The sequence below is a fragment of the Gossypium hirsutum genome, chromosome D11 (assembly GCF_007990345.1).
Source record: "Gossypium hirsutum isolate 1008001.06 chromosome D11, Gossypium_hirsutum_v2.1, whole genome shotgun sequence".
NCBI lineage: Eukaryota > Viridiplantae > Streptophyta > Magnoliopsida > Malvales > Malvaceae > Gossypium > Gossypium hirsutum.
Window position 1 is genome coordinate 68,866,785 of NC_053447.1, and position 24,756 is coordinate 68,891,540.

At 34.4% G+C, this 24,756-nt stretch overlaps 1 protein-coding gene and 1 pseudogene across 1 annotated transcript; both read left to right on the top strand.

The window, feature by feature from the left end:
* Positions 1-3,956: 3,956 nt before the first annotated feature.
* On the top strand, positions 3,957-5,398 carry LOC121223496 (disease resistance protein RPV1-like; annotated as a pseudogene).
* A 7,571-nt stretch (positions 5,399-12,969) lies between these two features.
* LOC121223294 (disease resistance-like protein DSC1) lies at positions 12,970-14,931 on the top strand. Its single transcript, XM_041104452.1, has 3 exons — positions 12,970-13,123; positions 13,260-14,202; positions 14,294-14,931. Exons 2-3 carry the CDS (start codon positions 13,278-13,280, stop codon positions 14,929-14,931), a joined length of 1,563 nt encoding a protein of 520 aa, XP_040960386.1. The 5' UTR covers positions 12,970-13,123; positions 13,260-13,277.
* Positions 14,932-24,756: the final 9,825 nt, after the last annotated feature.

Genomic DNA, 24,756 nt, shown 5'->3' on the forward strand with positions numbered 1-24,756 from the left:
CAAAGAAATTTCCGGGATTTTACCCGTCAGTAGTAAGGAAATTGCTCTCCTTTAAAGACGATGAGATTATTTGGTAAAGGTGATGATATCTTCTGATAATGAAACACTTGACAATTCTTTACCTCTAATATATGTATTTAAAAACTTAATTAAAAAAACTTAATGATTATAATTCTTGCATTCCTTTCCTTTCAATAAAAAACTTGAAACGCAATGGAATTTACCATTTCAGTAGTAAAATAAATCATTTAATTCTTGCTTTCCTTCACCCTATTTAGATAATTAACTGTTTTTCTACAATTTTAGTTAAAACAATAAAAAATTACTTACAAAAAATGTTTAAGATATTAAGCTTGCAAAGAATTTGTCATATATGATAGTAACATATTTGACTTTTACTTGCAAACCATTACACTAATATTTAGTAAACACACTTTCAATTATGAGCCCAGGATTTCCACACTTAAAAATACATATATTAAAAAAAAAAAAGGAAGTTTGAGTGCTGAAATACTAATTATCGACACACCGACACCAAATTTAAAATAAAAAAGGTGCCGGCCACTTAATGGACAAATTGTGACCTTTTGAGCAGGTCCCGGCCTTCACAGGCCCAATGTCAGGTTTTTACAACCATATTTAAATTTAAATTTAAATTATCAAAGTTAGAAAGTTAAACACTGTTCTACTGCTAGTTGCCATCGAAACCATTGATGGAGTAATAAAATTATAATTTATCAGTATCATAAATCAAAATACGATTGAAAATAAAGAGGTCAGTGGTCACGTGGATTTTGAGATTAATTTGGGTAAAATGACTGCGGCCATTAAAGTGTTATTACTTCAAAAAGATAGTTTTTTTTTTAAATATTAATATGGGTGAAAAAAATACAATGATACTGATCATCTAGTCTTTGACAACCAAAAATTTATTTTTTTAATATCTAACACAATCATCAAGTAATGGTTGCGCAGAAAAAATACTGTTGGCCATTTAGTTTCTTTTACCTAATTTTACTGTGTATTTTAAGTCATTCAGGTGATTATTTTTGAACCAGGGTCATTTGCATAAATAATTATTTTTGAGTCATTTAGGTAAAATAGTCGAAACTCCACAATGCCGAATTTGAGAAAAACAAAAAAGAAAGAAACAATTCACATCCATTTATTTCGTTTATTTCTTCCGACTATTCTACCCAGCTAACCTCAAAGAAAAGAAATATTTATAAAAATGAGACTGTTTGAAAAATTATGACATATATAACCTGAAATCTACAATGTCGGGCAGTGTCGGTCATCTCACATTGGCACCACCCTCCATCATTCTCTAATCATGCCTTAATGATTGCCCCGTCCAATAAAAAATAATATTTTTTTTTGTGTCGGCAGTGTAATGGCAGCTACCCAAATTTATTTTTTTAAAATACCTTCAAAAAATATAGGTATTCTACAATTTAAAAAGAAAAAGAAAAAAAATATTTTATTAGGTGCTAGTGTTGAAGTGGCCGGCACCAGTTCAAAACTTAAAGAAAATGATTTTTTTATTGGTGTTGAAATGGTTGACACTGATTCAAAAAAAAATGGATTGAGGAGGAAAAGAGTTGCACTTCATAAAAAAATTATGAAAATTTTTAAATTTTACATATTTATAATTTTTAAATTTTTTTTATAATTTTCAAAACTAGATTATGATTTTCTTTTAGTTTTTATAATTTTCTAAGTTTTAATATATATTTTTGGATTTTAATGAGTTTTTTTAGTTTTTAAGTATTTTTTTACTTTTGACATATGACAATATGTCATTGAAAGTGCAGGGGCCAAAAGAGATAATAAGGCTATAGAGTACTTAAAATAACAGTATTGAAGCGCAATAGCGCATCATCTTTAATGTATTGAATGATTTTGTATATTTTGAAGCTGATTTTTGTTTTGCCCATCATTATTAAGAAATTGAATAAAAAGATTAATTTGAGCGTTGATGCCTTCTTAAAGATTACATTAATATAGGTCACGATAATACATTAAAAACACAGTAAAAACTCTAAAATCACATGCAAAATTCTTTCAAGCTCAAGTGTTTTTGCATCTAAAAATAAAATAGACGCCTAAACAAAGTCCGAACATGGGTGGTGAGATACAGGAGATAGGAAATCAATCATACCGTGCAAGACTTAGTCCCCGTCCATTCTTGTAGGTTGATCTCTCCTCGCTGGACCTCCAGCTGGTTTCGCCATCATAATCTGCAAACATTGAATCAACGGCATTGCATGAGAACTTAATCCCATCAGCAAACTATTTTAAGTGCGATTTTCATTTTCAAGCCTTCAGCGTTTACTAAATTACCTGATCTACACGCAACACAGTGCATTTCCAGATGCATGCTTTTCATACAACTTAGAAATGATATCCATTGGATTCAGTCCAGCATTCTCTGCCAGGGTTCTTGCTACCAATTCAAAACTTTCAGCAAACTTAGCAATGACATACTGATCCAATCTGCAAAATAATATTAATAGCTTCTTCTATTACTCATCTAATCTACTATAAATCCCAAAAACCTGTAGGGGATTCCCAACGCAGCTATCAGAATAAACATGACAGCCAACAATGCAAAAGTTGACTCAACTGACACCTCTCCAGCACTATGCCTGAATACCTAGTTGTTCAGCAGGTAGAATCATGGTGGTCAGTTCTGCATCGGTTCTGGTCGTACCGGCCGGTGCACACCGTTTCAATGATAAAGTGGAACAAGCAATATCCTTTTCTTTGTGAAATTTATTGACGAGTATCTTATATAATTGATGGATATTTTATATTTGGAATTTATTCAATCTGATTTATTTGATATATGTAAGTATTTTTAAATACATATATTAAATATTTTTAAAAAATATAGATTCAAAAAATAGCATTTAGCTGTGGTAAACTACTTAACCACCCTTGTCCTATTAATTCTTTTTTTACACATAAAATAATCCTTTTAGTTATCTTTACTCATAATACAAGTATTAGATATGATGGTTAAAATATATATATCTTTATATGGTTAATAGTTTTATTTAAGATTACCACAACGTAGACCAACTTATGTATTAAATGTGATATGTGTACAATTTAATCTTTTAAAATTATTTGAGCAAAGCGTTTATCTTCCTTTTTTATGGTTGGGATGGGTTAGGAGAAGTTTTAAACATTATATTAACTTAAAAATTTTCGGATGCTTTCACATTTGAATCAAATTATGAAAAAAATTGTTTAAGTAAAAAAAAATCTGTATGAAAAAGTTGAAAATCAAGGGTAAAAATTTAATTTGTAATTCTCTTATTGAAAAAGGATAAGGATGGTGTGATATTATAGTTTCGTACAATCTATTCTCTAATATATATTTGTAATTCCTCATATTATACAAAGTTGTTATTGGCTTGATCACTCATTCCCACTAACTCCTTTATTTTTCCCAAGCAATATAAGGTGTAATAAAAAATAGATCTCTCAATTGAGTGAGTTGAATCTATCTACATTGAATCAATTCAGGTTTTAAGCAATTTGAGTTATTTTATATTTGAACTTGAGTTAAGTTTTCATACCATACTTAAAATCAATTCAAATTTAAATAATTTTAGATATGAAACTTAAACTTTTTTAAGTTTAATTATTATGGATTATGAATTAATTTGGGTTTGAGGAAAATAATACATAAATGTCATTCTTAGAATTGAAGGTGACAGTATAGAGTGTATTCAAACTGATGATCACATACTAATACAGTGTACAGAGTGTATTCAAACTGATAGTCACATGCTTTAAAATTATATTCTAATTATTAATGTCATAATCTTATAATTAAATACGTAAAATACAAACCGTCCAACATTTTTAATTATTACTTATAATTAAACTAGCATCCACTTTGCCAACTCTCACCTTCCTGGAAAGAACACATCCATAGCTTATCTTTGACCCCTAATTTCCGCCCCTATGCTCATATACTTACTTTTTCTAGTTTCTTTGTGGGTATTGGGCGATCTATTTTCTGATTTTGAACACCAGATTGACATATTCTTCTCTTCTCATACATCCTCATGTTGTCATTACCTTCAACAACTTCGTCCATTTCTAGAAAGAAATATGATGTTTTCTTGAGTTTTAGAGGTGAAGATACCCGCAAGAACTTTACCGATCATCTCTATGATGCTCTAAGTAGGAGTGGGATCGTCACTTTCAGGGATGATTCAAAGCTGGAGTCGGCGAAGAGATCGCGCCAGAACTCTTTACAGCAATTCAGCAATCATGGTGCTCGGTAATCGTTTTTCAGAAACTTATGCCTTTTCAAGTTGGTGCTTGGAGGAGCTTGTTGAGATTGTTAAGCAAAAAAACGACATGGGACATAAGGTATTTCCAATTTTCTACAATGTGGATCCATCCGATATAAGAAAACAGAAAGAGAAAGCTGAGGAGGCCTTTGCCAAACACGAAGACAGATACAAGGAAGACAGAGACAAGATCCAAAGGTGGCGAAATGCTTTGACTCAAGTGGCAAACATCAAGGGATGGCATTTAAATAACAGGTAATTCTTTCTTTTCTTTTCTCTTCTCTAGTTTAATTGAGAAGTGTCATATTTCAATAAAAGAGCAAATTTTGTATTCTGGTTCCGCAACAGATCTTTCTTTCTTATTCTTGGTTCTTTGCTTCCAAACTATATTATGTTTCATGATTCATTGAAAAAGAAAGTGCATCTGAAAGATATCAACAAAATTTTATTCAAAAAATCAAATTTTCTTTCTTTGTAGGCATGAATCAGAATTTATTAGAGACATTGTTAAGAAGATATCAGCAAAACTATGTCAGACATATTCAATTACTCATAGTGACTTGGTTGGAATGACTGTACCCTTGGAGGATTTATATTTGAAAATAAACATTGGGGAAGATGATGTCCGCATTATAGGGATTTGTGGAATGGGTGGCATCGGTAAAACAACACTCGCAAGAGTTGCTTATGATCAAATGTCACCTCATTTTGAAGGTAAAAGCTTTCTTGCTGATATTCGAGAAGTTTCAGACAAATACGGACTACTTTCTTTACAGAAACAACTTCTTTCACAGATCTTTCATGGTGAATGCTTCAACTTTTTCGATGTCCATGAAGGGAGTACCATAATTAGCCATAGGTTATCTCATAAAAAGGTTCTTGTTGTTCTTGATAATGTTGATAACATGCAACACCTAAAATGCTTGGTTGGAAGGCATGATTGGTTCGGATTAGGGAGTAGAATCATTGTAACAACAAGAGACGAACATTTGCTTCGATGTTGCCGAGTTGATGATGTGTATATGCCCACAAATCTGACAAGGGAAAATATGATTATTATTATATTTTTATGGTCTACAATTTTACGAAAAAATTTCGTAAAAATTTCGTTCAAAAATTTCGACGTTTGGGCACTCAATTTAGTCAAAAGAACTAAATTGTAAAAAGTGCAAAAGTTGAGTTCTACATGTTAGAAGTATCAAATTGTTATGAAATTCTAGATTGGAGGTTCTTATGTCGAAATTAGACCATTAGTTAATTGATGGACAAAAATGGGCATAGAATTAGTGAAATAGATTTTTTTAAGTAATGGCATTTTAGTCATTTAGTAATAAAAAGAAATAAAATGGGAAAAAGATGGAGAAATGGTGTCATCTTCTCCATAGTTGCTGCCAAATTTTGGAAGACACTATAGGTAGGGTTTCTTTGCTTTCTCAAGCTCATAGTAAGTGCATCCTAGTCCCGTTTTTAATGTTCTTCGCATTTTTGAAATCCTCGTAGCTCGGTTTAGCTTATTTTATCAATAATTCATGTTAGGGTTTATATTTGGAAAAATACACAAAGGTGAAAAGTGTTTATTTTGCTGTTTTATGGTGGAATATGAAGCTAGAAATTATGTTAAACAACTTTTGCTAAGCGATTTTAAACGAAAACGGGTAAATTAACATAATCGGTAAAAATACCTAATGTTCAAAAGTGTGTGTTAGAGTGAGAATTTGATGTTTTCATAGAAGGGAAAAATGTTCAGCATGTCATAAAACATAAGAATAAGTGATGAAGTTTAATTTCCGAGCTTAGGGACAAAAGTGTAATTATGCAAAAGTTTGGGGGCAAAATTGTAATTTTCAAAAAGTTGGGTGGTGGATCATTTTAATAAATGTGAACATTAAATGAGTTAAATTTGCCATTATAGTTCAAGAAAAACGAGAAGACTACCTCAAATGAGGAAAAGAGAAGATAGTGGAGTAAATTGCAAAATTTTGATATTTTGCACCGAGGTAAGTAAACATGTGATTTAATGCAATATTTTGACATTATTTGATATATGTTGAGATTTATTTGAACATAGAATAAATATTTGATAAAAATTCTAAAAATGTGGTTAAGTTGGGAAAGTGGTAAAGTGTTGAAAATATGGGTTCCGGTTGAACACTCGGAATAAGCCGAAGTACATTGAATGTGAAAGGGGTTGCTAAGTGCTGATTTCCCGACTCATTGGTGGTTGCTATGTGCTGATTCCACCGTAACTTTGAATACAAAGGGGGTTGCTAAGTGCTGATTCCCCCAAGGGGTTGCTAAGTGTTGATTCCACCGTATTTTAAATGTGAAGGGGGTTACTAAGTGCTGATTCCCCCAAGGGGTTGCTAAGTACTGATTCCCCGAATCATTGGTGGTTGCTAAGTGCTGATTCCACCATATCTTTGAATGTGAAAGGGGTTGCTAAGTGCTGATTCCCCAAATCACTGGTGGTTGCTAAGTGCTGAATCCACCGACAACAGTTGATATTCCGAGTGTTCAATGAGAAAATTAGAAAGGTGAATATTTATATATGGTGGAGAAGTTTATGCGAGGAATAGTGGGTTTGATACTTAATCAACCCATGTATAAGATGGGAGGAAGTATCAAAAACTACAAAAGAGCAAATTAAATATAACACTGTTTTAAACAACAGCAGTTGGGAAACTTTGAAAAATCACCATAAATGGTGGAAAATAAATTGGAGGTTTAATAATATATGAAATTAAAGCTGAGTGAGTCTATTTTCATAAGAAAGAAACAGATCAAGCAAAAGAGTTGTATATTTGGGGATATTTGAATTTATTTGAGACAGGGTTGGATTGATTTTGAAATCCTCTGTTCCAACTTTGGAAAATCACCAAAAATTGTACAGAAATAATTATGGACTTAAATTTATATTCTTGGATTCCTTATTGAGTCTATTTTTAATAAAAACAAACTAGACCATTGTTTGAATTGTGTACAGAGAGTTAAGTAAATTTCAGTAAAGGGAGGTCAGAACCATCAGGCAGTGAAACAGGGGAATATTTAAAGAATAAACTGTATTAATTGGCTGAATTAAAAATTATGAAAATTTTATGACGGAAAGGTATATGAGTCTAGTTTTGGGGAAAATTTACAGAATTTAATTTGGAGTTCTTTAGCTCCAGATAAAAATAAATTAGTGTCTGTGGCGCAGAAAGATAGTTTGCTGGAAATTAAACAAACCTTGAAATTTATGTGTGATTAAAATTATGTTGCTATGAAATCATGTGGGAAATTTATTTATTTGTCATATGTTTACTTACTAAGCTATATGCTTACTTGTTTTTATTTTCCCTTGATTATAGTGACATCAGCCAGCTCAGAATTTGGACGAAGTCAAGAAATCATCCACACTATCATCAACTTTTTGGGTATTTTGTAATTAATATTTTGAAATATGGCATGTATAGATGATTTTATGTGATGTGGTATAAATATATATATAGTGTTGTTCGGTTTAATATAGTAGACTCGAAATTCTCTTCCTAATAGCATGCACCCCAAATGTCCCCCAAAAGAACTCGAATGAAAGTGAAGAAACAGTTCCCTATGCAATTCAGTAGCTTTACCCACCATGATTTTCCCTCTTCTAAATAAGAACCGACCATCCCAAGAATACTTAGAGTCTGTATTTCGAAACTGCAAAAACTTCTGAATGAGTCTCTGTAGTTTGTCATCCAACACATATGACTGTTGTATCTGCTTCAAAAGACCCGAGATGACCGAGCTAGTGGACAGCTGAAAATATTGACATTGGTCGAACTGTGGTTGTCGAGAAAGGGCATCCGCAACCTTGTTATTAATCCCTTTCCTGTATGATACTTCAAAATCATATCCCAACATCTTCGCTACCCACCTCTGTTGGTACGGGGTAACAGCCATTTGATCAGTTAAAAACCATAGACTTTGGTGGTCTGTTCTGATTTTAAAATGTCGGCCAATCAAGTAAGGGTGCCACTTCCGAACCGCCAACAGCACTACCATCATCTCCTTTTCATAGATAGACAAGGCTTGGTGGTGTAACCCGAGAGCCTTGCTAAAGAAAGCAATCGGTCTTCCTTGCTGCTGTAGCACTGCACCAATGCCAACCCCACTAGTGTCTATGTCGACCACGGATTCTAGCTCAAAATTTGGGATTGCCAATACAGGAGCCGAACTTATGGCTTGTTTAAGTGTCTGAAAAGCTGTGGTGGCACGATCGGACCATTCCCACCCATTTTTCTTTAACAACTCAGTTAAGGGGCGAGCTATTGTTCCATAATTCTTAACAAACCTCCTGTAGTAACCAGTGAGACCAAGGAAGCTGCGTAATTCCTTCACTGATCGTGGGACAGCCCAAGTGAGTATGCAGTCAATTTTAGAAGTATCCATGGAAACAGTTCCTTCCTGCAGGACGTGGCCTAAGCAATGAATTTGGGAGGACCCAAAACAGCATTTGTTCTTTTTTGCATATAACTGTTGTTCCCTTAAAATCAACAAAACTGATCTCAAATGATGTAGTGATCCGACCAAGACTTTGAGTAAACAAGAATGTCATCAAAGAATACCAGCACAAACTTCTTCAAAAACGATTTAAAGATGGAATTCATGAGAGCTTGGAAACTTGATGGAGCATTAGTGAGGCCAAAGGGCATCACTAAAAATTCATAGTGCCCTTCATGCGTACGGAAAGCAGTTTTATGCACATCAGGCTCCCATATACGGATTTGATGATAACCGGACCTTAAATCCAGTTTAGAAAATACCTTAGCCTCCCCTAGTTCATCCAACAGCTCTTCGATCACTGGAATAGGAAACTTATCTTTGACAGTATGCTGGTTCAATTGCCTATAGTCCACGCACAGTCTCCAACTACCATCCTTCTTTTTGACCATGACAATGGGAGAAGCAAAAGAGCTGGTACTATCACGAATGATCCCTGCCTGCAACATTTCTTGAATGAGCTTCTCCATTTCATTTTTTTGGAACGCTGGATACCTATAGGGCCACATTTTAATTATCACTCCCTCATCCCTTAATGGAATCTTGTGGTCGTGCAACCTGTGAGGTGGCAACCCTTTTGGAACCTGAAAGATGTCATCAAACTCCTTCAACAGTTCTTGTAAGTGGTTTTCATGGTCCTTGTTTGCCAGTGTCAAGAGTATCACTTGTTCGGGTAAACTCAACACTGTTGTAAAAGGACTTACTGACTGCCCCATTGCTGCTAAACATCTCAGTTTAAATTCCCTGTCCTCTACCGCCAATGAACCAGGAGCTATGCCTCGAAGTATACAAGATACCCCTGCTACCTTAAACTTCATAGTTAGGGAACCAAAATTCCACATGATATCCCCAAGAGTCAGTAGCCATTGCACCCCCAACACCATATCGCACCCTTTCAAAGCTAACACCATGAAATCAGTGGTAAACTTATGATGCTGCACTTCCCAGGTAACCTCTTTACACAAGCCCCGAGTAAACAAGCAACTCCCATTTGCCACAGACACTCTCAATTGTTCTTGTCGTCCCACTGGTATAGACAGCCTATGAACCAATTTGAGTCAATAAAATTGTGTGTACTTCCGGAATCAACTAGAATAATAGCCCACTGAGTTCCCACTTTAGCAGCCATCCTCATAGTATTATGGCATTGCAACCCTGTAAGAGTATTCAGTGAAATGGTAGGAGATTTTAGACCCTCACCATCATTCTCATTTTCTTCCAACTTGTCAGAACATTCTTGGAACTCCTCGCTCTCTCCCTCCGAATAAGGTTCCAATAAGACTTGATAAAGCTGCGATTTCATGCACTTATGATCTGCCTGATATTTAGCCCCACACCAATAACATAGGCCCTTCTGTCTCTTTTCCGTTATCAGTGCTGGGGAGATATTCCTAGACCCCGAATTTGTGGATGAGATCTTGGTACCCGTCTGACCACTACCCCCTAATTTCGTGGGAAAAAGAGAGTGCCTCGATATAGCAGGAGAGCTGCTAAAAGTTTTGGGTGAATTAACTCCCAATGTCGAAGGCCCTTTCCCCGAATGGGAAACTAAGATTTCAATTTTTTTAGCTAGTTGAAAGGCTTCCATTAACGTCGATGGAGCGAATAGATCTAAATAATGGCCTATTTCAGTTTTCAAATTCCCTAGAAATATACTAAGAGCATACTGTTAAGGCAAATGCAATTGATTAAGTAACCCTACAAAGAGGTCTTGAAACTGCTCGACCGTACCTTGCTGTTTCAAATTGACAAACTCTCTCATAGGATCCCCGAAAGACCCACAACCAAAACGATCCTGGAGACTCCTTATATATGCCGACCACAACAGCATCTGCAGACCACCATTTCGTTGAGAATAGAAATGATGCCACTCCAACGCTTGACCCTCCAAGTTCAGCATTACCAAACGGACTTTGCTAACATCTAGTACCTCTTCTACTTTGAAGTACTGCTCCAACTTGGTCCACCAACCCCGAGAATCGGTTCCATCAAACTTGGGACACTCTAATCGACTATGATTCACAGAAACTCCGGTCACAAATGAAGAATCCTTCATCTGTACACTGCCCCCATTTGTTGGCATCTGAGGTAACTCCGTGTTCTTAGGTACGAAACCAGGCGGAGCCCCCAAAACCCCCTTGCCCTTATCCTCGGAAGCATTCGCCGATGAACTTACCGGAGGAGGTCCAAAGTACTGACCTAGCAACGCTTGAAGATCTCCTTGCAACTCCGTTTTGAAGTCCTTAAGCCGATGCTCCAGTTTTGTTTCCACCCGAGCGATTTCCTCATGAAATTTGAAAATCTCCTGCTGCAAACTGCCCACTTCCTTCTGTAGCCTTGTAAAAACTCCATCGCCAGCCATCTTAAGGGATCGTAGAGGCTCTGATACCTTTGTTGCGAGATAATTTGTTGAAGAAGAATAGAAGAGTAGAGAGAAGAAGAAGATGAATGAATTCAGAGAAAGATTTGATTTCGTAATTTTCCAGATTATTCCCATCATGCAAAACATGCAAAATAAAAGAAGTTACAACGTAATGACGTGGCCAAATTCTGTTATACTCCAAAACGCTCCATATCACTAATTCATAGAACCCTACTTATATGCCTGTCGAGTGAGTTACTGCTGATTTTTAGTCTCGCAACATAAACTTCGAATCAGCTTTGATGGACTAGAAGAAAGGAAGAAGAATATATTTCTAGATATAGCATGCTTCTTCAATGGGGAGAAGAAAGATTTTGTAATCAAAGTATTGGATGGTTGTGAGTTTTTTTCCAGATATTGGAATTGATGTTCTCATTAAAAAATCTCTGGTAAAAATCGATAAACACAACAAATATTTGAAGATGCATGACTTGTTGCAAGAAATGGGAAGAAAAATTGTTAGAGAAAAATGTGTTGATGAACCTGAAAAGCGTTGTAGATTGTGGGAAGAAATTGACGTCCATCATATCCTAACAAAAAACACGGTAAGTCGTCATTCAACAAAAGCTACATACTATTTCTTTTTTAGTATAAAATTCTAATCAATATATGATATAAATTCAAAGCTTAGTCTAATTAATTGATACATCAGTCCTTCAAAGATAATATTTAGTACTTTTTGAGATAAGGTATGATTGATGTTTACAAATATTAAGAACTTGTAAAAATAAATATTTAATTTCATTGCATTGCATCACCCTAATTAGAAACTATTTTACTTTGTTTAAAATGCTTTATTTATTATATTTTGAGTATAATAATGTTAAATAAAAATGTAAATTTTTAAAAGTTTTATCCTACATTATGTATCATTTATTTTGTTTTCTTATTTTCTATTTTTGATTGTTTTAGGCTACAGAAATCATTGAAGGCATGATTATTGATAATAAAACGTAAGAAAAAATACATAAACTTATATCTATGTGTACTGTAAATAATTATTTTATTCTTTTTAAAATATAATTAGAAACTCTAGAAAAACCTTATACGCTCAACATGTCAATGTTTAATTATGAAATTTGTCTAACAACGTATTGCTCTTTCAAAATAATGAATAGAGAACATGTATGACTTTTTGAAATATTAATGGTATCTATTTATGCACTAATACTGTATATAAGAGGATTAGATTATAACATGTCTGCAAAATGTTTTTTCTCATGTCTTCAAAAGGTTTTTTTTTTAATGAAAATGTTTCATTTTTAATTATGTGCTATTTTTTGGTTCGTTAACTTGTATAGAATTATGCATTGTTTGCGGACCAAATATAAATCAAAATATTAATTCAATTTTTTTTAGGATTAGGTAATTTTATGTGGATGTGACTATTAGATATAAATATGTTATTTATATGGGCATGTTCAATTTAAAAAAGAAAAAGTTTTTCTATGTATTTAAAGAGTTTTTAAATTATTATATCTTAATACTTATATTCAGATATGCGTTAGATATAATTATCGAATACAGGTACTTAAAAAAACAATGTAGATGCAACATAGCTTTTAGATATTGAATGTTTTTGTATATTCTAAAGCTCATTTTTGTTTTACACATGGTTATTAGGGAATCGAGCAAAATGCTCAACTTAAGTGTCCATGCCTTCTCAAATATGAAAAAATTGAGATTGCTCAAAGTGTTTTGCCTATCAAAATGTGATGATCTCAAATTTCTTTCTAATGAGCTACGGCTTTTAGATTGGAAAGGATGCCCTTTAAGATCGTTGCCTTCAAGCTTCCAACCGGACAACCTTGTCGCACTTCTTTTACCATATAGTCACATTCAACAACTATGGAAGGGAAATAGAGTAAGAATTAACTCATCTCATCATTGAATTTTAGCTTATTTTAATATAAATGATTAAACTTTGATTAAGGTAAAAAACAAAAATAAGCATTATTATGTTTTCTCATTTGTTTCTAATTTATTGTGATCTTCAACAGCCCTTGTGTAAGTTGAAAATGATGAACCTTGAAGGGTCCCAAAACCTGATCAAGACACCAGACTTCACAACGGCATCAAATCTTGAAGTTCTAATATTGGAAGGTTGTACCAAATTAGTGGATGTTCATCCATCAATCGCAGTACTTAAGAGCCTTAAAGTTTTGAATTTAAGAGATTGCAAAAGTCTTAAGAGTCTTCCCACCAAAATTGGAATGGAATCTTTTGAAACATTAATTCTTTCGGGTTGCTCAAGTCTTGTAAGGTTTCCGGAGATTGATGGGAAAATGGAACGTCTAAAAACTTTAGATCTTTCCGGTTGTTATAGAGTTGAAAATTTATCGGAGAATTTGCAGCAAGCGAAGTTTTTGGAAAATCTCGACTTGAGTGAAACAGCCATAACAGAACCACCATCCTTCATTTTTCAATTTAAAGATCTTAAAGTTCTGTCTTCCAATGGATGCAAAAGATCATCAAATTTACAGCAAAATCTTCCTTCTCTTTTCAAGTTAATCCGAAAAGGAAGCACAAATTCCATGGCTCCGATGTTACCTTCATTGTCAAGTTTGAGTTCACTAAGAGAGTTGAATCTAAGGGACTGCAGTCTTTGTGAAGGAGATATTCCTAGTGATATTTCTGGTTTATCCTCTTTCAAATTCCTTGATCTTAAGGGTAACAATTTCATCAGCATACCTGCATCTATTATTCAACTTTCCAAGCTTAATTATATTAGATTGTCAGATTGCAAGATGCTTAAATCGTTACCTGAGCTACCAACAAGTACAGAAGATGTGTGGATAGATGGTTGTTCTTCACTTGAAGTAGTTGCAAGTCCATCAAAAGTATGCAATTTATCGGGTTCTGCTTACATTACAGCCATTAACTGCTACAATTTGGCGGAGAACAACAATGCATTAACATTGCTAAAAAAACATCTTAAGGTCAGTTAATCTGTCTCTTTTCTTTTACCTTATAGAATCTCATACTTGAAATTTTATGATTTTCATTACTGAACTACTGGTGTTTTACTCTGCAGGCATTTGCAAAATCAAGAAAAGGTTTTTTGTTATTTTACCTGGAAATGAAATCCCAGAATGGTTCAGGCAACAGAGAGGTGGCCCTTTAATTGAAATACCTCTGCCTCTCAATATTCAGAATGACAGTCAATGGATTGGAGTCGCTGTGTGCTGCATTTTTGTCAATGATAGTGCTTCTGGTGATAAGATTTTTGGCTGTAAAGCTAATATCCATAGTAAAATTGCAGGACAATCTGGCTGTAAAAATTCTCGAACGGTCCATTCGAGTATAATTTATTTAGATCAGGAATATGTCCAACCCATAAAGAAGGACCACCTTTTTCTTAATTATTGGTCTCGTGATGAACTATATCCATCTTCCTTGGAGGATAAATGTGAACCCAAGAATTTACTAACAGCAGATTGCTCGGATCAAGAATGCGATGAGCTTCAGATATCTTTTCCAGGTAACTATAGTTTTAAGGCGAAGAAGTGCGGTGTTATAATAGTGTATGAGAAAGATTTGGAAGAAAACAAAGAGTTGCAGTGTCATAGCGCTCAATCTTCTCCAAATTTTGAACACATCCTCCAACACTCTGCTCACAACAATGAATCACTAGGTAGCACTTCTCACGTAAAACGAAAACGTAATATCTAGGAGGAATCAGAGGGTGAAGGGCCACAACCAAGACGGATGTAAAAAAATTTCAATTTCATAATAGGCCAATCGGAGAAGAAGCATTAACTTTGGTAAACCACTTAACCAACCTTGTCCGATTAATTATTTTTTACATATATACCTTATTTACATCTTTTAGTTCATTTGTAGTAAGCACTCAAGACTTGTTGCGCGGAAGTGTGTGAAAGAGTAAAATTATTGTACTGAAAAATCACACTAAGTTCAATTCCCAGGAAAGAGAGGTGGATCACGAGGATCGCTTACATACCAGATCTTTCCTAGCCAGAATATCCCTCTATCGTAATTTAATAGCACAATAAATCACTACAATGACACTTGCAAAATATGCAGAACAAAAAAAAAGAACACTAGAATTTTAACGAAGTTCAGCAAATTTTGCCTACGTCATCGGGCACTACCAAATATATTTCACTCCAAAAATACAAGTGAAAGCTTACAAATAGGGAGAGAGAACAATTGCCTTAAGTAGAGAATGGCAAGTGTGGGATGAAGAAAGTAAGCAATGGTTAGGCCTATTTATAGTTGAGGTTCAAGGATCAACTTGCAATGTCCCTATATAATTAGGGACCAAAATTGCAATTATCCCATGCCAACTTTTAACCCAACTTGCCAACCAATATTACTTTCTACTTTCGGTGCCCACCCCATTTGACTTTTCAAACAATGGTGGGTTCCAATAATCTCCACCTTGAAGATTTGATTACGATAATCTTATCTTCACACAATTCTTTCTGCTTTTGACAACAATACTTGATAGTGCCTTCTTCAACTATTAAACTTGCAGGTTATTAATCAAGTTCAAACAATGTTCGAACTTGGTTGCTGTTACCACCTTGGTCATCATATCTGCGGGATTATCTGCAGTCTTGATCTTCTGAAGACAAATTTTCCCCTCTTCAATAATTTCCCGCACAAAATGGAATCGTACGTTGATATGTTTTGTACGTGCATGATAGACTTGATTCTTTGCTAAATGAATAGCACTTTGACTATCACAATACACGTTAATATGCTCCTGAACCAACCCCAAGGTTTTAGCCATACCTTGTAACCAAATAGCCTCCTTTACAGCCTCTGTTACAGCCATGTACTCGGCTTCTGTGGTTGACAATGCAACTGTAGACTGTAGTGTAGACTTCCAACTTATTGGTCCTCCAGCAAGTGTAAACACATAACCGGTGGTTGATCTTCGCTTGTCCAAATCACCGGCATAATCAGAATCAACGTACCCAATAATACCTTTACCAAGTGTATTATCCTGCTTGAACAGTAATCCAACATACACGGTCTTCTGAATATACGGTAGAATCCATTTCACAGCTTGCCAATGTCCTTTTCCAGGATTATGCATATACCTGCTCACTATACTAACTGCCTGTGAAATGTCGGGTCTTGTACACACCATTGCATACATCAAGCTACCTACTGCATTAGAATACGGAACTTGCAACATGTATTCTCGTTCCGTATTCGTCGAAGGAGATAGTTGTGCAGAAAGCTTGAAATGAGAAGCCAACGGGGTACTTACAGGTTTTGTCTGCTCGTTCATGCCAAACTGCTGTAGTACCTTTTTTAAATACTACTTCTGAGACAAGCTAACTCTATCATGAGCTCTATCTCTCCATATTTCCATGCCGAGAATCTTTTTAGCTTCTCCTAGATCTTTCATCTCAAACTCGAGATTGAGTTGAGTCTTCAATCTTTCAATCTCAACTTTGCTCTTAGATGCTATTAGCATATCATCAACATATAAGAGCAAGTATATGAAAGTTCCTTCTTGTAGCTTCTGAAAATACACGCAATGATCAAATTTACTTCTTGTGTACCTTTGCCCTTTCATGAACTGATCAAATCGCTTGTACCACTGCCTCGAAGATTGCTTCAATCCATAAAGCGACTTTGTCAGTTTGCAAACCCAATTTTCTTTTCCAGCAACCTTGAATCCATCTGGCTGAGTCATATAGATTTCCTCTTCCAAATCACCGTGTAAAAACGCGGTCTTCACATCAAGCTGAACTAGTTCAAGATCATATTGCGCAACTAAGGCTAGCAAAATCCGAATAGACGAATGCTTCACAACTGGAGAAAACACTTCATTGTAGTCTATTCCTTCTTTCTGAGCGTAACCCTTTGCTACTAATCTAGCCTTGTATCGAATTTCATTTTTATCAGGAAATCCTTCCTTCTTTGCATATACCCATTTGCATCCAATTACCTTCTTTCCCTTGGGTAGTGTCACCAACTCCCAGGTCTTATTTTTATGAAGAGACTGCATTTCTTCATTCATTGCTTGCTTCCACTTTACACCATCAGGGTTACTTATTACTTCTGTGTAAGTAGAAGGAACATCATCATCTGTAATTGGAAGTGCATAGGCCACTATATCATCAAAGCGAGCAGGCTTACGAATCTCTCTTCTTGGCCTTCTATATGCAATTGAATCTTGTTGCTGTAGAGGTTCTTGGGTAGGAACCTCTTCATCATTTGTCCCTTCAATATTAGCTGGATCATCGTTAACCTTTTCAAGCTCCACCTGCTGCAAAGTACTACTGGTTTTGTCATCCTTTTGTGAATCCTTGTACTTCAACATGGTTGATTCATCAAAAGTCACATCTCTACTGAAAACAATCTTCCTTGTATCAGGACACCAGAGACGATATCCTTTTACTCCATCAGTTATACCCAAGAATAATGCTTTCTTTGCTCTTGGGTCTAACTTAGATTTTTTTACATGATAATATGCAGTGGAACCAAATACATGCAAAGAATCATAATCAGTAGCAGATTTACCAGTCCACATCTCCATAGGAATTTTTCTATTTAATGCAGCTGATGGCAAACGGTTAATTAGATGGCACGCATATGTAACTGCCTCAACCCGAAATTCTTTGCCCAATCCAGCATTGGACAACATACATCGAAGTTTCTCCAGTATAGTTCGATTCATTCGTTCTGCCACCCCATTTTGCTGTGGTGTATCCCGAACAGTGAAGTGTCGCACAATGCCGTCATCTTGGCATACTTGTAGAAATGGATCGTTTTTGTACTCAGTACCATTATCTGATCGAAGTCGTTTGACCTTTCGACCAGTCTGAGTCTCCACCATCTTCTTCCATTTCAGAAATGCATCCAAAACTTCACTTTTTCTTTTCATTAGATACACCCATACTTTTCTTGAATAATCATCAACAAAAGTAACAAAATAGTACATACCTCCCAAAGAAGCTACTTTGGTAGGTCCCCACACATCACTGTGAACGTAGTCTAGAATTCCTTTCGTATTGTGAATTGCTGAACCAAATTTTACCCTCTTCTGCTTGCCCAGAACACAATGTTCACAGAATTCCATTTTGCAAGAATTTGCACCTTTCAATAAGCCTTGCTTCACCAATGTCTGCAAAGCTTTTTCACCAGCATGTCCCAATCGCATATGCCATAATCTGGTAGCCTCTGAATCTACATCTTTTGTAGAAACTGTTGATGTTGATCCAATAACTGTACTTCCATTTAAAAAATACAAGTTATTTCTTCTTGTGCCTTTCATCACCGTCAGTTGCCCAGCTACTACTTTTAGTAATCCATCTCTCAAAGTGATTGTGAGCCCTTTAGATTCTAGGGCACCTAATGAGATGAGATTTTTCTTCAGGCTAGGTACGTAGCGAACATCTGTCAAGACTTGGATTGAGCCGTCGTGATTCTTCAATTGGACTGTACCCACTCCCATTGTCTTACAAGCACTATCATTGCCCATAAGAACAATTCCACCTTCTAGCTCTTTAAGACTAGAAAACCAGTCCTTATTAGGACACATATGGTAAGTACATCCTGAATCCAAAATCCACTCATCCGTTTGACATGCCATTGCCATGCCAACCAAGCTAAAGTCTGACTCATCATCATGCTCCGCTACACATGCATTAGAAATAGCCTTGCCCTTTTGTAGCTTAGGACAATTCTTTTTCCAATGCCCTTTTTCACGGCAAAAGGCACATTCATCTTTGGCGGGTCTCCCTTTGGACTTTCCCCTTCTACCAGATTTGCTACTGTGTGAACGGCCTCTTACTGTTAAGACTTCTGCGGTTGTATCTCTGTGATCTCTTTTATCTTTCTTTCGAGTCTCAGATCTATACAACGCACTACAGACTGCATCAAATGTGATCTTGTCCTTCCCATGAAGCAATATGGTGGTAAGATGATCATATTCATCAGGAAGGGAATTCAACAACAATAATGCCTTGTCTTCATCTTCAAATTTCTCATCCAAATTTAGCAAGTCTGCTAAAATTTTATTGAATGAGTTCACATGGTCATTCATCGACATACCGGGTGCATACGTGAATCGATAAAGTTTCTTTTTCATATAAAGCCTATTTTCAAGACTTTTCGTTAGAAACTTTTCTTCCAGTGTATCCCATAACTTCTTCGCTGATGTCTCCCTCATGACAGAGTACTTCTGCTCTTTGGCCAAACATAGGCGGATTGTACCACACGCCTGTCTATTGATCTTAGCCCACTCCTTGTCATCCATCTTGTCAGGTTTTTCTTCAAGGGCTATATCTAGCTCTTGCTGACATAAGACATCCAGGATCTCACATTGCCACATACCAAAATTATTGGTACCGTCAAATTTCTCTACTTCAAATTTTGCATTTGTCACAGTAGTCCTTGCTGATGACAATGCTGCTGCCATTTTTCTCCTCAATCCCAACTACTGTATACGTGAACAGTACCGTATACGTGAACAGTACCATATACGTGAATAGTACCGTATACGTAAATAGTACCATATACGTGAATAGTATCGTATACGTAAATAGTGCTGTATACGTGAATAGTACCGTAAACGGTCGTATTCCCCAAGTACGAACCTGGCTCTGATACCAATTGTTGCGCGGAAGTGTGTGAAAGAGTAAAATTATTGTACTGAAAAATCACACTAAGTTCAATTCCCAGGAAAGAGAGGTGGATCACGAGGATCGCTTACATACCAGATCTTTCCTAGCCAGAATATCCCTCTATCGTAATTTAATAGCACAATAAATCGCTACAATGACACTTGCAAAATATGCAGAACAAAAAAAAAAGAACACTAGAATTTTAACGAGGTTCAGCAAATTTTGCCTACGTCCTCGGGCACTACCAAATATATTTCACTCCAAAAATACAAGTGAAAGTTTACAAATAGGGAGAGAGAACAATTGCCTTAAGTAGAGAATGGCAAGTGTGGGATGAAGAAAGTAAGCAATGGTTAGGCCTATTTATAGTTGAGGTTCAAGGATCAACTTGCAATGTCCCTATACAATTAGGGACCAAAATTGCAGTTATCCCATGCCAACTTTTAACCCAACTTGCCAACCAATATTACTTTCTACTTTCGGTGCCCACCCCATTTGACTTTTCAAACAATGGTGGGTTCCAATAAGACTTATTTGTAATATGTGTATGAGATATAATCCCTTTTATATACTAAAAAATTTTAAAAATTTTATTCAAACTTGTATTCTATACCTATCCCAAATGTTGATAACATAGTTTTTTTTTTAATACCATTTACAATTTTAATCATTCTGGAAATGTGTACATTTTGATTGGTTTCATTTTGTTTATTTACCAAAATTTTATTTTCTTTATATAATTTTATTTTCTTTATATAGAAATGTGGAGAAATTTAGATAGATATTCTGTCGAAACAGATATTAATAATGTGAAAATCCTTTAACGAGGATTAGATCATAATTTCAGTTGAGTTAAAAGCATGTGTTAAATTTAATCTGTCAAAATTATTTTTTATATATTTGGAAGATTAAACATAAATACTTAATAGTACTTAAATAGGTTTAATTCCTTCTAATAAGAGTACCATTTAAATTTTATAGCTTGAAGTACAAATGATATTATTCCAACTCTTCATTTTATTTTTATACATTTATTTTTTAACACTTGCTCTTTTAATTAATTGAATTTTGTTAACAAATTTCAATAAATTTTAAAACTTTTACTCCACATAATATAAATAACATATAACATAATTGTAAAAAATTAACATTATTATATTATCAATTAAAATAATCTTCCATTCATTAATTTGAATATGATATCTCTGTCACCCATTGCTGGTGCAGATAGAACAACGCGGTCTTTGATGATCTTCAACCATGGCATAATTGTAACTTACTTGAAGGAACATCGGTATGGAAATTCGCTCAAAGTAATCAATGGTTCCAATGATTAATATATTAATGGATTCTTGAGACTATTATATATTAACTTTTAATTTTATTATAACATTAAATTAGAACTATTCATTATTCGGGCTACTTTCTCAAATTCAAAGGTCCGACTGAAATTTGGTAGAGTTTGGATAAAAATATTAGGTCCAAAAATAGACTTGGACAAAAAATTGAAGTCTATCTAAAATGTAGGTCGGGCTTGGACTTGAATCTGGCTTAACTCGGTCCATTTTTAAGTTTATAATACTTTATATTTTTTAATTTAGAACACATTAAAAAAATAAACGTATACTAAATATACAATACTATTCTAATGTAAACATTAAAATAATGTTAAGATAACTATAAAAAATTTCAATAAATAAAAAATGTATAAAATTATTAAATATTAAAACAAGATAATATAAATATTTTAAAAAATAAAAAATATATAGGCGGATCTAAAATAGTCAGGAGTTAATCTTTTACAAAAATGGGTGGGTTCTAGGTAAAATTTTAAGTTTATATTTAGAGTTTGGCCAGATTTAAACAATCATTAAATAAACAATAATTAATAATTAAACAAGCAAGTCTTTTAGCATTTAAATAACTCTTACAATGCCTAATTAGTACTGATTAATGTGATAATTAATATTTTATAAAACCATAATAATATATTAACTAGCCCTTATAGTACTTGGAATAATTTAATCCTATCCCTATAATAGAGTGATCTCCCTAGTACTTTTATCTTGTGTATTTTGTCCTCTAATTATTTTATATTCTTAATTACTTTTAAACTATAGAAAAGATTGAAGGTATAATCATTAATAGTAAAAAAAGTAAGAAAATATACATACTCATTTATCGATGTCTATTATTAATATATATATTTTTTGTTATGTTCAAAGATTCAATAAAAAAAAAAGTCAAAAACCTTTACTGCTTCATATTTCACTAATATCTTTATGAAATTTATCTAGCAATATATTACTCCTTGAAAAAGAAAACATTAGAGAGATGTAGGTCTTTACAAATTAAGGGCCTATATAGTGGCAAAATTAGGGGCTGGCAGAGGTCCAGCCCCTTAAAATAAAAATTTTTTCATATGACCTCTTTAAAATTTTTAAAATTTTAAATTAGTAAAAGTAAAATTGTACTTTAGTCCTTCTTAAAAATATAAAAATTATAAAGATAGAATCTATTAAAATGGTGAAATAGCATTTTTTTTCTATCGTAAAAATTTAATTTAATTTCAACCCCTAAAAAATTTTTCTGATTTCGCCCCTGGGGCTATACTGATATAAATTAAAACATTATTTTGGTTCATTGAAAATATTTAAAAATATGCATTATCAATGCCCTAAATATAAATTAAAATATTAATTTTAGTAAATTTAGGTTTATGTAATTTAAAGTAAATTGTGAAAACGTTTTTGACATGATTATGTCTAGTTGTTCTTTTTTGATGTTCATGTATTTAAAAAGCTGCTGAAGGATTATATTTCAATATCCAATTTCTTTCGATCATAATGGAATCTCTTGAAATATTAATTCTTTCGAGTTGCTCAAGTCTTGTAAGGTTTCCGGAGATTGATGGGAAAATGGAACGTCTAAAAACTCTAGATCTTTCCGGTTGTCTTAGAGTTGAAAATTTATCGGAGAATTAGCAGCATGCAAAGTTTTTGAAAGAGCTCGACTTGAAACAGCCATAACAGAACTACCATCCTTCATGTTTCAATTTAAAAATCTTAAAGTTCTGTCTTTCAATGGATTCAAAAGAGGAAGGACAAATTCCATCGCTCCGATGTTACCTTCATTGTCAGGTTTGAGTTCATTAAGAAGGCTAAAATTAATGGACTGCAATCTTTGTGAAGGAGATATTCCACCTGATATTTCTGGTCTATCCTCTTTGGAAGAACTTAATCTTAGTGGTAACAATTTCATCAGCATACCTGCATCTTTTACTCGACTCTCCAAGCTTGAAGAGCTTATATTGTCAAATTGCAACATCTGCACTCTTGATGAAGCAGATATTCATGGTCTATCCTCTTTGAAACGGCTTTTTCTTAACGGTAACAATTTCATCACCGTTCCTTTGGCTCTGACTCAACTTTCCAAGCTTAAATTGCTTGCATTATCAAATTGCATGAAGCTTAACTCGTTGCCTGAGCTACCAACAAGTATAGAAGATGTGTGGCTAGATGGTTGTTCTTCACTTGAAGTAGTTGCAAGTCCATCAAAAATATGCAATTTAGTGGATTAGGCTGCTATTAAAGCCTTTAACTGCTTCAAATTGGCTGAGAATATCAATGTATTAACACTGCTGAGAAAACATCTTAAGGTCGATTAATCTCTCTTTTTCTGCCTTACAAAATCTCATACTTGAGAATTTATGGTTTTAGTTACCAAACGAATTGTGTTTTATTTTGCAGCCATTTGCAAATTCAAGAAAAATGTTTGATATTATCATGCCAGGAAGTGAATTCCCAGAATGGTTTAGCCAACAAAAAGGCGACTTCTTTATTAAGATTCCCTTACCTATCAACCTTCAAGAGGATAGTGAATGGATTGGAGTTGCTTGTTGCTGCATTTTTGTCAAAAATGATGCTTCAAGGAATGCGGGCTTTATCGACTGTGGAGCGTTAATGTATGGTAGAAATCGTCGACAGATTGAGAGGAGAGGCTATTTGGTGGGTAAACGATTCAACAAGCCCATAATGAAAGATCACATTTTTCTTCGTTATTGGTCGCGTGATAAATTATATCCGTTTTCCTTGAAGGATAAATATGGTGGCTTCCAGTTGCATCGGAAAGATCTAGAGCAGACATCTTGGTGGTTATCAACGAAACAAAGAAGGCATCTGAAGGGTTTCGCTTTTTCAGATGTTTAGGGAAAAGGAAAGTCTGCGTGGGTGTTTGGATTATCGTGCTTTTATTTAATGTTTGTTTATTGCATTGTCGGATACAAAAAAAATTTAATTTTATAATGGGCCAACTTTGTCCTATTTTAGTTTTTTTTTTACACATCTATGTAAACTTATTTGCTTCTGAGATATAATCCTTATTATATATAAAAAAAATTTAAATTTTTTTTATTTATACTCATTTTCAGCATGAGCTCATATTCTATGCATATCCCAAATGTTGATAACATAGTATTTTTAGACCATTTAAAATTCTTCTTTATGTTTATGATTTTTCTATTTTTAAAAAATTTATCATCCCCCAATTTCCACACACCTACGTGCTTGAGGGCAATGAGGTTGTTGTTTTGGAAGGTTCGAAGGTGAGGGGAGCTGTTTGGGATGGTGGTCGGTAATGGAAGATGAGAGTGATGAAGCCCGGGTGTATTGGTGATGTTGGTGGTGAAGATGGGAGCCTCGAGTGATAGAGAGAGAATGGTGAAAAGGCGCCTGGGTTAGCTCAGAGATGAAATTTTCTGCTATTGTTGCCTCCAAACACAGAATTGCTAACCTACCCGGCCTGAATTTTGTACACTGATTTTATAACAGAAATCAGTGGAGCATGTTGTGTGTGCTTGCAGTGCAACAAAAGGAATTGGCATTTTGTG